Source organism: Syngnathus acus, chromosome 4, assembly GCF_901709675.1.
Source record: "Syngnathus acus chromosome 4, fSynAcu1.2, whole genome shotgun sequence".
In the NCBI taxonomy this organism is placed as follows: domain Eukaryota; kingdom Metazoa; phylum Chordata; class Actinopteri; order Syngnathiformes; family Syngnathidae; genus Syngnathus; species Syngnathus acus.
The window spans coordinates 2,320,208-2,338,783 of record NC_051090.1 but is presented as its reverse complement, the minus strand read 5'-3'; the positions used below and the strand labels follow the sequence as shown (position 1 = coordinate 2,338,783).

Below are 18,576 nucleotides of genomic sequence, written 5' to 3'. Positions count from 1 at the left end.
TATTGCATTTTTTTTCCACCCACCCCTTCATGTCTGCATAAATATTAAAAAGAGATCCAGTGAGAGTAGCCCTAACTTTGTCCCAGACTGATATTGTTCTTCTCTAGAGCTCTCAGCACCCCTAGAAAAATATATACATCTTAAACCGCACGATGTGAAACGGACTTTATTGACAGCGTGCGTACTTTATTTGCCTTGTCGGTAATTTGTTCAAATGAAATAAGGTGCTTTGAGCGTTATTAGGGAACGCTGTGGTATGCGATGATGGATTTGTTTGGCGGTTTCTGGCCATGGAAACGAGATCAGCAAAGCAGCTGTTTTTACAATTACTTCAACTTTGCATTTTCTAAAACAAAAGTACGGGATGACAGACGATGGGACGCAATGATAATATTTTACTCGGACAGTTTGGGCTCGGGTTCAGTTTAAACGCCTCATTCGACTGTTTTTTTCATTTTGGCTTGAGGTAAAAGTGTTCCGTGTTCAAATGGTGGTTTCCCCAAATGTAACCCAGTAAATTGTTGCTCTCTCATCTCACTCATTCCGTTTTACAGTTGAGTAACATGTCTTTTAAATGACCGGTGTTAATCAACAAATCACTCAACCCCATATCATAAACTTTTAATGACATATTATTTGAAGGAATGCTATGAACTTTATGTTCTGCATCCAGCAGAAGGAATATCACACGTGGGGTGCCACAGGGGTCAATTCTGGGTCCACTGTTATTCTCTGATCAATTGGCACGCGTACCTCAAAGCACCTAATCAAAGCTGTATACTTAGCGGAGGTGGACTTCTCCGTATGAAGGTCATGTGCTGCCCCCTTTTCGACAATTCCAGAATGATCTTGGCCAGACATCTGCTTGCCTAACGATTTCAACAGGTAGCTAGATCGTTGTAATTTACTATCTACGCAAACAAACATTTCATCCTCACTCCCCCTTGTCGTTGTTTCCTCCCTCTGCTGAGCCGCTTGGTTGTCATGCTAAAAAAGTAACACAACACTGTCCATGTGTGACATTTGTGTGATGAAACTGCTGGCAAACAAAAACCGGGATCTTGCTCGTTTTTCCTCATTGAGGATCGGAGCCAAGTCCATGTCAGGGCAAAATGGTTCTCAGTCAATCTTTTGCACTCATGTCATCCAACACTTTGCATCCTTCCAGGAACTCCCCCCCCCCCCAACAGCCTCAAAACACTAGTAATATTTTTTTCAATTTATATTTCATTTCATGTAGATTTATATGCATCAGTGTGTGTATTATATATAATATTTACATATATGTGCATTATATACTTTATGTATGTATATGCATAACATCCTTAATTTAATGTAAAATATTGTGCACTTCTCCAATTTAAAATCCACAAGGTCAAAGCACTCCAGCTACTTTGCTTCCAACCTTGTAAGCAGGTATCAAAGCGTGCAGGATTTTCTATGCGCTGTACGCCCTAATTACATTTACGTGGAATGCAATATTTGGAGTTTGCCTATTTCCTCCACATTTAATCACCGCCTTGTGTCTGAAACCTGAAGAGCTGCAGTCCCCACTTTCGGACCTCTTATACATTACGCACAGATTGTGTCATAATTGTGTCCGATCCAAAAGTGTAATCAGTTTAACCTTTCTACTGAGCCAGATCGGTTTACTAATACATTGGAGATATGAAGGCGTGTGCGTGTGTGTTTTTGGGGGGTCTCGGTTGACGTAGCAACATGGGGACGGCTGACGGACCTCTTTTAGGACTTGTCTTTAGCACCCTTGTTGACTCTTGGACTGTATGTCATCATGGATTTTGTGGAAGTGTTTGTTTCTATTTTTTTTTTCAGCAGTGCTTGCAAAATATTAATCTGTATGATGATACTTGATTTTAATAATACAAAATAGTATTAAAATAAAATAGTAGAATAATAAAATATAATGTAAAATAAAAATGTATCAAATAAAATACAAATATTAAACTATATAAATAATAATGGACTGAAATCAAATTTAAAGAAGTCTTAAATAATCTTATATAGTTGAAGTACGTATTTTATGGTGCCGATATAACAGAATTGGGGATTTTTATTCACTTCTCATGAGTATTTTCGTTGCCTACTTGCTTTGTCATACAGCGGCTCAAAGTGCAGCCGGTAGGCTCCACGTGACACGACGCTTCTGCGCAAAATAAACACCAGAGGCCAACGGCTGCCCGACGTAGCAAAGAGACGTGTGTTTAAAGTGTCAAGCTAAAATTACGCACACGCGGGGTGCTACGGTTCATATGCCGAGGTTAATTTCAATGTTTAAGAGAAGACGTGAAGGCTTAAATAAACACTCGACGCATTATATTCCGAGTGATGTCATCCGAAAGAATATGCGGGCGACTCATCGGGCATCGTCTATGACAAGCGATTAGGCGTGCGCTGAATGCGGCTTTTACAACATTTTTCAAGCATTAGGCCGGATGTTGAGCGCTCAACTTGAATGTTTTTTACAGACAAGGCAGGAAGAATTTGAAAAAGAAATTCCAAATATGGGCAGTTGAGTCTTAAGACAACATCCAGAATCAGATGAGGTCAAAGTACTCGCACTTTTTTACTCATTTTAAATGTCATCAGATGAAGTAGATGCAAGTGAAAAATCTAATTGCTTAATTGAGTTGTAATTGAGTCATTAGATCATAATATTTAAAGACAGACAAAAAAAATACTGAAATAAATCTCAATGTGGAAAATGACTGTAAATAAAGTTTAACTGCATCCAAATATTAACGTTGTAGTATTTTCGAAGAAGGGAGACAATTTTATCAGTGGGCCATTTAAGGGCAGAGTACATAAAGTCATGATTTATATTGTGATTTCCCCATTTTAAGAGCAAGATCCCCCCCCCCGCCTGGAGGCTGACGCAATCACCTGCGAGCCCTCTCGCTTTCAAAACATGTTTTATGTTTGGTCACATTTGTTCCGCTTTGGACTTGGTTTAGCAGAGAAACGTTTGGCCAGGGTTCTGTTATTAGGTCAAAAGTTAAAAAAAGAGAAAAGAAAACATCTGTACTGTATTCTTTATTTTTTTTTTCTTCATTTAATCGGCCTCAGTCAGACAGTGACACCTCTTAGCGCTCATTTGGATCCGATATTGAAGCAGCGCCAAGCAATTTAGCTTTGCCAATGCACGACTGAAAGAAAAGCCAGGAAATAAAAATTATTTGTTGGATATTACATTATAATTTACCGTCACACTAACTGACAAATTTTGTGCTCTGGCCTCTGAGGGGAAAAAAATTTGAGGGAAATAATTCATGAATATGAAAAGTGAAGATTAACTGTGACGAGTGGAACGCGGGAACCGTTGCCATCGGCGAGATGGTCGATTGGATCGGAACAAGACTCGATTTTTGTTTTTAAACAAATTTGGCAGTGAAACATGGAACGGGAATGAGATGATTGAATTAAGGAGAGAATCATGCACAGAAATGAGCCTCGTGATTTGCCGCGTCATACACGCCTTGATAAATTGCCGCTCGCCTGTGTGTCGCCAATAGTGGACTCGGGGGAAAGTAATTCAAATGCTAAAGAGGCGCAGCGATAGGGAATGAATATTGGGGGTTTTGTGAATTTAACGCTGTAAAGTCGATATATTTTTCCCGTGTTATTAGCTGATGCAGCATTTTTAGGTTAGCAAAGCTACCGGAACATGTTTTGATAGCATAGTAGCATGAGTCCACGCTAGCTAGCTTTTTGGAGGGAAAATCCCTTGTGCTAAAGTTTTGATGCTGAGCTCAGAATCGTTTTACTTTTTGCTTTTCTTGCTTTCATTTTGGACTTGTTTAACGGTTAAGTAGAATTAGTACCACTTTTCCCGCCACTGTGAAAAGTACACAAGGTTGGCACGCCGATGACTACGTAGTGTACAAAACTAAAAAGGGTATTGTGGCATCTCGGTTTCACCGCATTTCTCTGGCTGTCGCTTTGAGGCCTGGTGCGCCTCCAGGAGTTTGCATAAGTGCACCCCCTCCCCATGTCGACTCACAATGCCACGCTGACCTGTTGTTTCATTTTACTGGCATGTTTGCTGTCTAAAGCTTCTGGCACAGAAGTATTTCGCTTGGCAAGTGGTGGAGCTTCTGCAATGTTTATTTGTTGTCGCGCAAGACAAGAGTGTGTGTTATTATAGACATGAGCTTTTGTACAGCTGGCTCAGTTTTTCCTTGCGATTTATTTTCATGTTTCTACATGAACAATGGGATTGCAGTCCTATTTGTTTGGTCGCACAAAGACTCAAGTTGAAGTTCAACCTTAGCCCTTGTCGCTCTGGCTCACAAGCAGCCTACTGTCATAGGTGAGAGAAACTTTGTACCACACTTTAAATCACACGGTCATGACAAGTATTCAAATACTTTCCTAACACTTCCACAATGAACAAAAAAAAAAAGAGCTTCTGGAAATGTACTTTGGAGTTTGTGTATACATGCTGCGGTTTCACTGGCTTTTTTTTGTTGTTGTTAGGGGAGCGTGGATGGTTAATGTCAGGGTTTAATGTCAAAGCAGCGGCATCTTTCCAGAGTTGTGGCCATGCCCGAAGAAGCCAACGTCTCCACTGCCCGCCGCCGCAAAATGAGATGCTGCCGTGTATTGAGTGACTGGTTTAATATTTGTGAAAGAGGAAAATAACAGAACAACCTTTCAACAGTAGTTATGGATGTTAATGTTCGTCATTAAAAAAAGACAAAGCAAATCATCACCGAAAGCATTGTGATGAATATAAAAAAATGCCTGTCGGAAAGAAAATAGCTGGAGTGCAGAATGGTGTGGTGGCGATGTTGGTGAAGGTCCAATATAAAGAATACGACAGAGCGCAAACCAGTCATCACATTGAATTATGTCGGATTAGGCGCTGTCAGGGCTCACAAAAGAGTCGTAAAGCGGACGTGTTAAAAATAGCGGCAGTGAACCGGGCCGAGCGAAGCAAGAGAGAGGCGAGAAGATGCTGGGGCGGAAGGCCGCAGCTCCCGCGGCGACTGCCGGGAACATCCGATCTTGTTCACTTGTTTTCATTTCCCCGCTCTGTCATTTTGGCGGCAGGTTTGGATTTCGTCAAGGAGTGCATAATTAATGACCGTTCTCTCGCTAAAGTGGCAGCAGAGGCATTGTGTTGCACTCCAATTAGGCCGTTAAACGTGGATACGGTTGCTCGGCGAGGATGGCGCTTGGTGAAATAATAAACCGATGGAAATATCATTTTGCAATGGATGTGATCGTTTGGTGTGGTTATAGATAAACATCAACGTCATCATGGATGTTGTAACTGAAACGGGCTCCTATCACACACCGGATGAACCGAGGGCCGACATACGGGGCCAATATAAGACAAACGTGAGCTCGGCGTGTAAATCAAAGTCCTGAGCGGGAAATGAACTTAATTGGGCCCCTTTGAGAATATCAATTCTGTGACAGTCGTAACTCTCTCCCTGACAAGCCCTCATATGGACGCCATTAGAAAGTTGACCCCCGAACGTGAAGACCTGGACAAGCGGTGGGGAAAATTCAATATTGCGCATGCAGCCCGAGAGTTAAACGGACGTTTGAAAACGTCACCGAGGCACGAGACGTTTGCTTTTCTATGACCCCTTTTTTGCCTCAACCCGGAGAACCGGGAAACCTCAGCTTGGGAGGAAATCACATTTTAGTGCTCTAATGTGATGCAGGGCTGGTCGACATTTGAAGGAAGGCCTCCGCATCACGACCGCTTAAGTGCTTCCATGTAGCCTTTGCGAGCGTGGCGGCATACACATTTGGTGATTTTTTTTTTTTTGCTTATCAAAGCAAATCTTACTCGATAACTCGCCAGCTCTGGCGAAAGGAAAGCTCAAGCTGGCCTGGCTCATTATCATGAGAGCTTCCTGTTGTGCCATCCAAATGGTTTCTAAAGGGGCCCCCGGACGATCCAGGCATGGGCGCAAACTGGCTGTTAAGCACAATTTCTGGAGTCATTTACATGAACGCTTCCTCACACCAAATTATCGGCCGGGCTCTCACTCAATTCCTCGTTCGTGCGCATCTGGTAAGCCGCACCTAACATCCTTTCATTTTAGTGGTCTGGAATAATAGTCCGGAAAATGATGGTATAATTTACGGAACAAGTGCACGTTTGGAATATTTCACGGAGGCAAATTAGTCTCCGAGTGTCATTTCGATTCAAATGGTCGAAGTCCGGCGCTGGAAGTGATATGTGTAAACGATGTCATGCGAATGTTTTGCCCAAGCTGCGTTTGATTTGCTATCTTGACGAAGCGCATGAGAACCCGGCCTCCCTTTCGCTGTCTCATTGAATCATGTGGATATAATTTCATCCATTTTCGTGTTTTGGGCTCTTTGCTGCGGCGGCCACAGGGCATTTGGAAGCGGGCAGATTAAACGCACATGTTGCTCCCCATCTGCCGAAACAGATCGGCGGGTTTTCCCTCGCAGAGAAAGACACCTTGCGATCGACGCAACCCTGTTAGGCAGAGTCCTGTTTTCGTATTTTGGTTCTCCGGACTGCTTTCGAGCGTTGGCGCTTTCCGACATGTTTTATTTGGCCGCTGTTTTCTTTGGCGCCCGCCATGGCGGCCCTTCATCGTGTCTGTCAAGCTTGGAAAGAGGGCAGATCGGAGCTGAAGGGTAAAACTAATCACAGCGGAAAGCTGATTGCTGAGTTCATTGGGATTTTTCAGGACCCTTTCCATTTCGAGGGCGGCGGGGCCTCGCAACATGAGTAATGGTGAATTTCATGCCAGTTAACAGCCTCGCGCGCTTCCATCACATCTCAGAGTCATTAGTCAGAGTTCTCATCTACAATTACGAGGCGAGCTCAAGGACATCCTGTACGGTGCGGCCAATCAAAGGAGTGAGCAATTCGAGACATATTCAAAGTCCAGATCAAGTGCAAATAACGTCTTGTGAATTTGACACAGCACAGAGAAGAGTGTCGTTAGCAAGACTGCCAAAATGGAACGATCCAAAGCAGACCGAAAATGAACAGTTAATTGAACTTTGGTGAACTTTTCTTTTTTTTTTTTTTTTTTTTTTTTTTTAACTTGTGCGTTTACATTCATAAAAGGCTATACTCGGCTATTAGCTAAAAAAATGTACCTAACGTCAACGGTCAAAATAGATTGGAATTTCTCATGAGTTACTTTTGAACTATTGGCGTCCATATCGGTTTTTATTCGTGTGCATCGATTCCTCGTTCATTCCTCTTTGATTTCTTTTCTCTGCCGTTAGCGGGCACATGTAAAGACCGTTAGCCGTCCGGCATGCTAGCAGACGCGTTTCCCTTCCCGATAGAGCTCGATAATGGCCGGTTTGTTCCCATCCGCTGCGGGTTTCTAATGAGCTGCTACACGGGCGCTGACACTACTCCCTTTTAGCCGGCCTGGCTCGACACTGTTTGGCCTTCCCCCTTGCCAGTCAGGAGTCATTTCCCATCCAGGCCTCAGGCCATCGCCACTAGTTTGTCTGCTTGTTGTGATCAGCTGCCTGTCCACGGCTGTCATCCCCAATGTTTACGGAGCGATTGAACCCCCGCCCCCCGATTGAGATGGAGTGCCTCCGCTTGTGCGGTTATCTGTCGGTTTACCTCAGCCGGAGGTCTCGGAGAGGAAAAGTAAACATGTTTGAAGCAATTTGAATGATTAGAGCCGTCTAAGCTGTTTTCACAGATAATATCCACGGCAAAGATTAATCTCATGTCACCACGTTTGGGTGTTTATGGAACGTGTCCATCACTTAGCTGCAATTTGCAGTTTAGTCCAAAGAAGCGCAGAGACATTTAGCATTCAGTGTGGTTTTGGATCCTTTTGAGACTTTTTTTGGTTCATTGTCAGCAACTGGTCAGTCCAGCGGAAATTTAATGCATCAGCAACTTTCTCCAATTTTATTTTTTTTAGCCTTACAGGAGCACTTGCGAATTTTTCAAACAAAGCGAAAAGTAAATTTAATCAAGAAGAAATAATTTAGCCCCACATTTGTTTTGCACACAAGAAAGTATTGAAACTCTGATAACCCCTTGCCCCCCCGCACACACTTAAATACACACATTTGGCAGAGCAATAAGTGCAGACTTTGTTTTCGTATTTGACTCGCTCATCCATCTAAAGTGGTGTCAATGTACTTCTCTGCTAAGATTTGCATTCGACTTTCACACCTGCATGACATGTGACATGACACGCGAGAGTGTTGAAATGTACGTTTCCAGTGTGTGAACTCCTCAAAATGTTTACTGTGGACTTTTGCTGGTCTTTGACGTTAACGTTTGTTGATTTATGCGTGTATCTCAGAGTTTAGCTAGCCGGGTGCCGATTGGCCAGAGTAAAATGTCAACATTCGTCGACTTTTATGCCTTTCTGTGACTCTTCCAGTCTAAGCTGAAACCTGAAGCTGTTTTTTTCTTTTTTAAACCTCATTGTTCTTCATGATAATAATTCAACGAATCTGTTTGATGACTAATAAAAATGCCATTTAGTTACCTCACCCTATAAATTTACTGTATTCCCATAAAACAACTCATTGGTTTAGTTTTAACACTTTCAACAAAACAAGCACTGTTGAAATGTTTAATATTTGTTTAACAGCATTTTCTGCAGCCTATTGTTGACTTTTTTGGCGGTGGTGTTGCACAATGAATGTCATTATGCATTTTATGCTCAATTTCAGTCGCAAACCACAGAAGAAGGCAAAACACAAACGCTGCGTCGCCTCGATAGTCGAGTGCAGGGGCCAATTCAGAAAGCGGCGACAGATCCGCGGCGGTCACCCGAACTGCCTCTGCCATGACGGATTTGGGTTTCGCCGATATTGAATGGAGCCTCGCTGAATAGAACGTTCAGCCTGCGTGTTGTGTGAGTGAATGAAGACAAGCGGGGATGAGCGCCGGGACGCTTCGACCGACGCTGTCACTCTCTCCTTAGCTGCAACCTGATCTGGAATACGTTCAGCTGATGCAGAGCAACAATTTGAGCTCCCATTTATCAAGGGCATCCAAGACCCAACCAGGGTAAATGAAACAAATCAAACAGGTATTTAAATACAAAATGTTCAACAATCTATAATAAGTTTGTCTTAGACACCACCCCAAAAAAATTAAAATAGCAGGACAATGAACTTTACTGTTATTGGTTTTCCACCTTCAATTTCACAAGTTTCTACAAGCTCGTGACTGACATGTTTCTGTACCGATCAAACCGGCCAACGTGTCTCTTAATTCCTCATCGGGCCGTGTTTCATGTGTCAATAAGTAACATTGAACCCACAAGTGGACACTTTGTTGGTCTCGGATACGCGAGAAGCATCTCCCCCCTCCGCCCTTGAATCTTTCATGTGTTAACAAATCTGTGGTGTTCATCGGCTGAGTGCTCGGCTCCGAATGGGACGAGCGGGCTCGGATACGAGCTTGTTTACAGCCACTGTCACTTGTCCGTCTAATGTGCCATTGGCGCCGGTGAGTGCTGGGCTCATGCTACGCATTACATCCTATTAAGCGCGCTCCGCTTTCCACTAACTGCCACTTAGCCGCATGCCCCGTCTTCAAAGTCACTGCGCATTTCGTCAAGTGGACGTCCACGGGCCAACGGGAAAATCGATTTGTAATCGTACCACCCGTGTTTCCACAACGGCACTCCTTTTCCCAAGGCGGGAGTGCTGGGATATTTGAACTCGCACAGCTGTGCGAGTGATCAGGGAAGTTGTGGAAAGGAGTCATCCATTTTGTGTCTCCCGTTCAGGGTCACGGAGAAGCTGGAGGCTAGAACACCATGCTTTGATCACCTGTCAGTCACAGGATGGACTTTTACATTCGCGTTCACAGACAATTTAATCTCAGTGTGGTACCAGGGGTGCACATTGGGGTGGGATGATGGGGCTTATTAACACCAACCCCCATCAATGCGGTATTTGATTTTTATACATTAGAGTGACTCCTCATACTGTATATATAAATTAGAAGATTTGTTTTAACATTCCCTCCCTCTGAAAATAAATGCTAAAAAATCTAAAAAAAGATTTTGCAGATTTTTCTGTCTGTTGCAAAGTTGAATTTTAAAAGGGCAAAATATTGTAAACAGTCAAATGGTGGACCTGTTTCTCATAGCTTTGTGTTAATGGGCCAAGAAAATAAACTATTTGAGTCATTACATATTTTCTAATTAATCAACCGATTAATCGGCTATCAGAATTTCTGAATCGGCATCTCCCTCCAAATCCACATCGGTCAGACTCTAAATAATGTTGTAATCGCCGTGCTTGTCTTCTCTGCAGTTTGAGGGCTGCAACAAAGCGTTTTCACGTCTGGAGAACTTGAAGATCCACCTGAGGAGCCACACGGGGGAGAAGCCGTACCTGTGCCAGCACCCCGGCTGCCAGAAAGCTTTCAGCAACTCCAGCGACCGAGCCAAGCACCAGCGCACTCACCTGGACACGGTCAGAAATGTAACAAGTGTCTGCAGCCGCGTGGCTCGATTTTCTCTCAAGCGTTTTAGAACAAGTGTGAGAGAAATTCAATAAAAGGTCGAAAATCACACCAAAAAAAATGCAAGTGAGGCCAACTTCATTGAGTGACACTCACCTGAGTGTATTGTGTTTATTTTCATTGGCGTTTACAGGTTGGCTCGGATGGAGCCAGAACACTAAGTACTGAACGCATTAAGTTTTGGCATTGAAAATAACTGTTGGCGCTGTAGGAAAGATGCATTGGCACTCAAAAACATGACGTGATAGGCTTTTTTTTATTTGGATTTTTTTTTTTTTAGTTTATAGTATGAATGTCAGCCTATAATCAGGGACACTGCTTTGATTGTTTTCAGTGCAGTTGTTTTTCAATTTCAACTTCCTGGTTTTTACATTCGGGTTTGTTTACAACTTTATGGATCTCGAGCGATTAAATATGGCCTCTCTATTTCTAACTATTCTATTTCTATTTGCAAGTGGGCCTAGAATGCATCCCTGGAGTTAACTATATCACTTTTTATTTATGATTTTGTTTCTATACATTTACATATTTTTTTTTATATTTCCGAGATCAACAAGCCTAAGACATGCAAATTTGATCGGACTTTTATGTTTCCACATTGCTTCAATTACATTTGCGAAACTTAAACAGATTTTTTCTTTTTTAATTTCCATTTCCTTTGTGTCCATCTGTAGCGAAAAGCCACACTGCATGGTCTCAGCATAGGCACAATATTGAATGTGGCCTTGTGTTATTGTATCAGTCAAGTTTCCCACCGGCCGCTCTTTCCACAAGTAGGACAAATGATGGCGCTAATGTGGGCGGGCGCTGCTTACGGCTTCACATTAACACCCCGCTAAAGGCCCGCTCTGCCAAGAGCACTTGAGGGGAAAATGATTTTTAAACTTTAATGATATTTATTCTACACAGAAGTCACGCTTGATTTTGGTGACTGGAGGCGCCGCGCCACGGCGAGCTGCAAAACAAACATGGCCCAGATGAGTGGCACTGGAAGCGCCTTGCGAAAACAAAACGGGCTTATTTACAGAGGCCGTCAACGTTCGGGCGCGCAGCGCTAATAAAGACCGGGATCAACTTACACTTTAATAGGCATCTTATGTTCCGAAAGAGGGAGGGGAAGGGGGGCTAGCCGGGGTCGCCGTACGACATGCTATATTTGCTTAGCTAATGAGCCGGACACAAATTGATTCGGAAACTCCAACTTTTCACTTGCAATACCGCAATCGGCTGCATAGATTGAAAATCAATATGGATCGTAAGGATGTCGACAGTTTTCATGCTAATGAACTTGCACTGGCTGTTGTTTTATAATCAATTGTTTTGTCCATTTTCTCTTCTTGCTTTCCCTTCCCATTTCCCGTCTCCCTTCTCAGCTGGGAGGTAAGACTTCAACTTTACCTCTGACTTGCCTTCCGATCTCACATTTCCTCCGACTTTGATCGCATCGGTGTCCCGTTTTATCCCGCCCTCTGTCTAAACGGAAATCCCGCGCGCTGCCTTCCAGAAACCGTACGCGTGTCAGATCCCCGGTTGCACCAAGCGCTACACCGACCCCAGCTCACTGCGCAAGCACGTCAAGATCCACTCGGCCAAAGAGCAGCAGGTGCGTAGAAAGGTAAGACGGGCTGACTCCAGTCGATATTTTCATTTTTAATAGTACTTGAAAACAGTGTTAAGACATCTACACTACCACAAAAAAATTTTAAACTATGATTATTTTGAGTTTGCGAAACAAATCTGTTGCCGTTTGGCGCCATTACAAAGCTTAGATTGCCCAAGGCTATCTCAGGGGGGCTCGCAAAACTCAAAATATGATTTTATTAACCCCCACTATTCTGAAAATGCACGGGGGGGAACCCTGCAGCCCCATCCCGTCGCTCTGCCAGTGGCAGCAAACCTTTCAGTAGCTGTCTATTTTGCTTGACTTGATTTCTGAATTATCTATCATTTTGCTGCCTACAGGTAATATGATGCAACGATGATACATTCCCAGACATTTTGACACTTTTAAACCTCATCCATTGTTTTTTGAAAAATCAAATTAACAATTGAGCCTCAAAGTTTGCCCACGCCAAGTAGTTTCCAGTAGATTGCCTGCCCACCCGCGTAACCTTACACAAGTCAAACATTGCATTTTGCACATTATCACAGTTTAGTTGGAGTAATTTGGCTTTGGCTCCGGCCTGGCTTTCATTTTCACCACAATGGATCAGGTCGGAGCGCAACTCATTGTGCTCACGGTCAAAGGCTCATTCTTCTCCCTGACTGGAAATGAGTAAATAAGAGAGAATGGACTCATTGTTGTGGATAGCGGCAGGCCGCGTGATGTGTTCCGTTGGCTGCGGCCTCGTAAAAAGGGAAACACATGTGCGCTCGTAGCGTTGTTAAGAACCCGTAATGCGCCATCCCCGCGTGGCCCAGATGTTACGGACAAATGTCAAACACAAGCGCTCTTAACTGCGCTTTTGGAGCGCGCCTTTTTTGGACTGCCGCCGCGGGGAGGAAAGGGCCGCGGCAATTACGTGTGGTAAATGCTTCTCGGGGAGGAGCCGCCGCTTGTGTACACGTTTGGGGTGCGAAATCAACACGAGGATGTTGCCGGTTGAATATGTGGATCTATGTTCTTGCTCGCGGAAGGAAGGGGGGGGGAGCCACCAGGTTGGAACAAATATGATTGACGCACTCGCCTGACTGGGCGGCTTGGAATGAGGACGATGAATGAAAACATCTCCGAAGCTGACCTTGTCGTGTTCTGTATTCCTGCTGATTGACTTCAAGTACGACCGCGCCACGTTTGATTCATTTGAAACATATCGGCTCGAGTTAACATCACAAGTTGAGGAAAAAAAAAAAAATTGACAATGCAGCACTGTGTATTTCCAAATTCATCATTTCACATTTTTTGTGCTCATTCAATGACAATCTAAGATGCCACAAGATGGCGCCAAAGCCCGGATTAAAAAGAAATTGGTAATTGGTCTCAAGGAGGAGGACTTCCCTGCATCACAACTTGTTTATACACTTTTGACTAAATATTTATTTCGTGTAGCAAATTCAAACAAGGCCTGTGTGTTTCCTTTCTTAACTTTGGTAAATGATAAATGCGCTTTGTACGACTGACATGACTTTAGAAAATCCTGCTGAACTGTCGTGAGAACGCTCTCCCGTAGCGTACTCGCTGATTGTGTGTTTTATTAGCTGGCTTCCAACAATGCGGCCTTTACAGCACACACGAGACTTTACAAACAATATTTGTTTATAGTATTGGCTCAAAGTATAGACTGCTTGTTTGCTTGTGGGCTCTCGCCAACAATGAGAACAACATGGAATATGCAGCGCACATGAAAGAACCCAAATCAAGCGCACATTTGCAGCCGTTCGCATGTCTTGCGGCCGATAAACACAAAGTCGAACGCCCCCGGTACCGAAAATAATATACAATTTTTATGACAGCGTGTCAAACTGTTGTTTGCACTCATCCCGCTACTCACTAACTTTTTCTGGGATTTGCATTTTTCGGTTTTAAGTGTGCCGTGCCCTCCAGGGGGCGCCACAAAAGGGTAAATCAAAATCAAAATAAGTGTTGGCACAAAACTTAACTTTAATGATGACTTAACTCCATTACCGATTACCTGATTTTAAAAGTAACCAAGTTACTTTTTTTAGTTCCATTCAACAGATTTGACAATATAAATGAATTGAGGGAAAACCCCAAACCAAAATTGAGATTATTTTTGCCACCTGTGCTGATTTACGTCTCATTTTCCAGCTCCGTCCGTGTCCTCACCTGGAGCAGGACGTGCTGAGTGACTGTCTGTCCATGCAGACTCAACTTCTGTACGGCAACAAGGAAAGCTGCTCCCCAGGGATGAGCCAAGACGTCTTTACAGGTCGGACGCTAACATTTACTGACTGTGCTGGAATTAAATTACTTTTGTAGCTTAGCATCCAGCCGTTTTTGTTGTTGTTGAAGTCTGGTGTCAGCGATAGCCAAGATCACGCTCGGAGCCAGTATACAAATGGCCAGTAAAGTCGGCGAGCCAAGATCGTTTTAAGACAATTGTGAACGACACTGCTCATTGCTGCTGCACGCAGGAATTATTTTTAGTTCTGCTCTGCGAGCTGGAGCCATTCGATTGTTTTCTGGGAGTTGGGGAATGCACTCAGGAAGTCTTTAGCTCCTGAAAGGAGAGAATAGCTCAACCTTCAGGTCTTTGATATTCTTGGAACAATTTTAAAAATAGTAAATAATACACCTCTTTAATGTTCGGTTTTATGATCTACGATATCCTTGCCCTTGCTTTTGCTTATCGTCATTTTGATGGCTAGTTTTCAAATCTGCGGGCCTTGGCTTTGACACCTGGTTTGCATTTAATTTTTCAACGCAATCTCTTTCAGCGCCAAAGCGTGATTCACTGTCAATCCATATTTTTCAACGACGCTAAACCACGCTGTCGATGCCAAAACTTAATGGCAGTGTTCTGGCCGCATGACAACGTGAGCGTGACGTTTTTGAAAAGGCCAAAGTGCGGGTGCATTCGGGGTTATTTACATTTTCACTCTTCGTACGCAGTGACAAGCGAGCCAGCCTCCTTTTGTTTGCATTGCGTCATTCGAACACGTCTTAATCAACGCGCACGCCAGGGAAACGTTTATTCATCGTCACGCGGCCGTCCATTTTTCCATCAGCGGGCGTCAACGCCACATCGGATTAGGACAAAGACGTTGTGAAGATATTCAAGACAACGAGCGACGATGCCCGCGTGGGCCTCCCTCCCGCCTTTCCGGACACATCTGTCCTTGTTTTTCCGCCTGTACGCCGTCCAGCATCCCCGGTGCGCCTTCTTATTGTTGCTGGAACTCGGCGCACCGTTGACAAGCGCGTACGCTCGACATGTCTTGCACGTCCAAAAGGACTTTTGGCTGCTCTCTTACTGGATGTTGCGCGGAAATCTCCCTGAGGAGCCACCAAAGCCGCGTGCTGGCTGGCACAGGTGGAACAAGTACTCGCACACAAGGGGGAGTACTTGTGTTTAAAACAAAAAAAAACACCTCTGAGTTCACTTTACATCTGCTATGTAGAACTCAAGCGGGCTTCTCGTAAGTCTCGCCCATGAACAGGGGGCAGACGTATCACTAGGCGACATTGAAAGAGTGAGTCACGTTCACTCTTGATGTGAATCCGAATGGAACAAAGTGGAGCTGGTGTAAATGGGCACACCCCAGATAATAACGTTTTTTTTCTTTCCAAAAAGATGTTTCAAGATGTTAATGCAACACCCAGTTTGTTGTTTAACTAAACAAAAAGAGACTCGCGCTTAGCTTAATGCTAACGAACGATGCGAAACGCCACACAAGAGCTAACGACTAGCATCTGTGTTATAATCTAGAAAGATTATTTAATAAGAGATCATTTCACAATATGTACAGGCAGATATTGTTAATCCTCTTCAAAGAACAACTGTGACTTACTAATGCAATTGAATAGAGAGAAAAGCCTGCTCTTCCTTTCAAATGTTCTGCTGTTGGAGCACATGCAACATTTGAGCTCATTATGCAGTATTAACTACAAGCAGCTGAAAGCTGAGGCCCCTCGGCGACGGCGGCAAAAAAAAAAAATCTACTTTTGATTACAAACTGCACAGAAAAAAAACATTTCATGTGATTGGACAGCGGTTGTCAAAATCAAAGGCGGGTCGCCATCAGATGTCGTTTGAACGCTTGGCACGTTTGACCAATTAATCGTGTTTGTCTTTCAAGGCTTGTACGCCGGCACCCCTAACCACCACCACCACCACCACAGCGCCGAGCTCCTCTCGCCCCCCGCCGCCGCCAGCGCGACTGCCGCCGACCTGCCCTCGCGACAGCACTGCCTGGAGCCGGACCTTAACAGCCCGCGCCATCTTTCGCCCATGGCCGCCTTGGACGGCAACAGAGACGGGTGAGCACATTTTGTCACTTATTCTACCGACAAAAAAAAAAAGAGAAAAGCGGCGCAGAGTAGTGTAGAAGGTGAGCGTCCCAAGAGCGTCTTGATGATTGTACAAGAGAATCTCCTCGGACTCGATAAATAGATGAATCACACCGATAATATTATGAAGGTCACAACTTTGTCCCGCAGAGTCTCACGCTTGTTTTCCACCGATAGCAGGGCGATCCCGTACGGGGGGAATCAACCTCTCGGCCCCGTTCGGCCCTTCTTCCTGGAAATGAGTCCGCCTGCCCGCCCCCCCACGGGCGCTGGTCACGGCGAGGTCGTGGTGACACATCACTTGCTCTATTTCTGGCGCCCGACACGGCATTCGCAAAATCCCCCAGGAACCTCGAAGCGATGACCAAAGCTCTCCGTGCTGGGAGGGATTCGTGCGTTAATGAGAGCAAACTGCACGGGAGGGCGGCAAGGTGGGAGTTGGGGTTCTGCTTTCGTTAAACAGGCTTACATCAGGATCAGAGTTCCCCTCCGAGGACGGCGACTCGGCAAGCGCTCGGGACGACGTGCCAAAGAACGCCGATAGCACAATGAGTTCGTACCAATGGGTCATTTCCGCCTCATTTGCTGCCTTCGAGAACAAACAAGCAAGCAGCGCCGTTCGCTCATCAATCGCCGCATCACAGAGGGGGGGGGCGCCGGACGGGAAATACAATGGATTGAAATCCGATTGGGCTTGTTACAAATGGAATTTTTGCTGATCTTGCAGAAAAGAACCATTCCTATTGGATAAGGTGATTTGCCTGAAACGGTAACCCTGTCTTAAAAGCATCATTTGAATTTTGGCTTAAGAGCATGAATTGGACCTTTAACCCTTGCTCGAAACCCTCATTTGAATTTTTTTGTTGCTTTATTTGCATTGCTCCAACGACAGATAGAACTTTTACAGCCGACCGCCAAAGTCAACAGAAGCGGCGCACTTGTTTTTCCCAAACGGCTTAGCGGGACATGAAACATTTGGAGAAAATGATCAAGCCGCAGCGTGCCGCCCTCTGACCTCATAGCTTAAATGTGTTTACCCAAACTCAAACAGAGCATTTACACTCAGCGCGCTTGGTGTCACTTTGCCGCCCGCCGTTAATATCGCACGATGTCGGTGGAAATGGCTTTGCGGTGCGCTGAGCTGGATGAGCCGCTGAATGTCGTCGTTGACTGGCGCCTGTTGATATTACAGCCCCTCCGCAAATATTAGCGCCCAGCGTATTGATAGCGTCACCGTGAGTGACGCCGACTAATTGAATTAGAGTGGCAAACACCGCCACAGTAGAGCTCCTACAGTGAAGGCGAAAAACTTTGGAACTTTCTATCCGTCCATCTTTCCTTCTCCAGTCCAAAAATAATTTTTAGCAGTGGTCATTTTTGGTTTTTACAGCGGCAGGAAGTAACCTCACTCGACCATTTGTTTGCTTTTTCAAAAAATAAGCTTTCCACTAGTTTGTAAAATGATCTGAGACAACAAATGGCAACAGAAGACGAAGGCGCCCACGACTTCTGCGCCAACGTTTGACTCCGCCTCCAACTTTAGGCTTCACCCAGCGAGCCTTGGGTGGGCTGAAGCCAAGTCCACCAATGCTCGGAGGAGATAAGTTCACGCGGCACATGAAAGATCGCCCTCTTTCCTGCCAGCCCGATTTCGGCTGCCAGCCACACGCGAGCAGGACGAGGGTGGCGACCGTGTCCAGGCAGCTGGTAACGATTAGCATCTCATTCACTTTAGCTGCACATAGAGGCGGCTTGTCAAAATATGAAGAGAGGAACTGTTTCCTGACTTGGTGCTGACAGCGGGTCAAGGGGTGGGGGGGCAACGCTCGCTCATTGGTTACAAGCGGACAGCTGGATTATGACGTGTCAAATTCAAAGTCACTTCTAAAGCCTGACTAGTCAATTTCTTTATTGTTCTATTAGAGGGCAGCTTTCAGTTTGTGGTGTGGAACTGACAACATGGAGTAAACATTTTTGGCTGGCAAATACAAATGTAGTCACAAGTATGTTTGAACATATTGTTTTTTTACACACAGACTTACCTTTTTTCCTCTTTTTTAAAATATTATCTACAAATCAGCTTAGTCACTGTACAGAATGTTGGTGTTGCATA

The 18,576-nt window shown here is 44.6% G+C and overlaps 1 protein-coding gene across 2 annotated transcripts in view; it reads left to right on the top strand.

Annotated features, from left to right (window-relative positions):
- The window catches only part of LOC119122056 (zinc finger protein GLIS1), a 42,962-nt gene that overhangs the window by 21,131 nt on the left and 3,255 nt on the right, over positions 1–18,576 (top strand). Inside the window, exons 4-7 of one of the 2 annotated variants that reach the window (XM_037250226.1) lie at positions 10,282–10,443; positions 11,997–12,095; positions 14,262–14,382; positions 16,253–16,433. In XM_037250226.1, the coding sequence (XP_037106121.1) occupies positions 10,282–10,443; positions 11,997–12,095; positions 14,262–14,382; positions 16,253–16,433 (563 nt within the window). Of the gene's footprint in view, positions 1–10,281; positions 10,444–11,996; positions 12,108–14,261; positions 14,383–16,252; positions 16,434–18,576 lie in introns of both variants that reach the window. The other variant, XM_037250225.1, reaches the window with a different exon arrangement.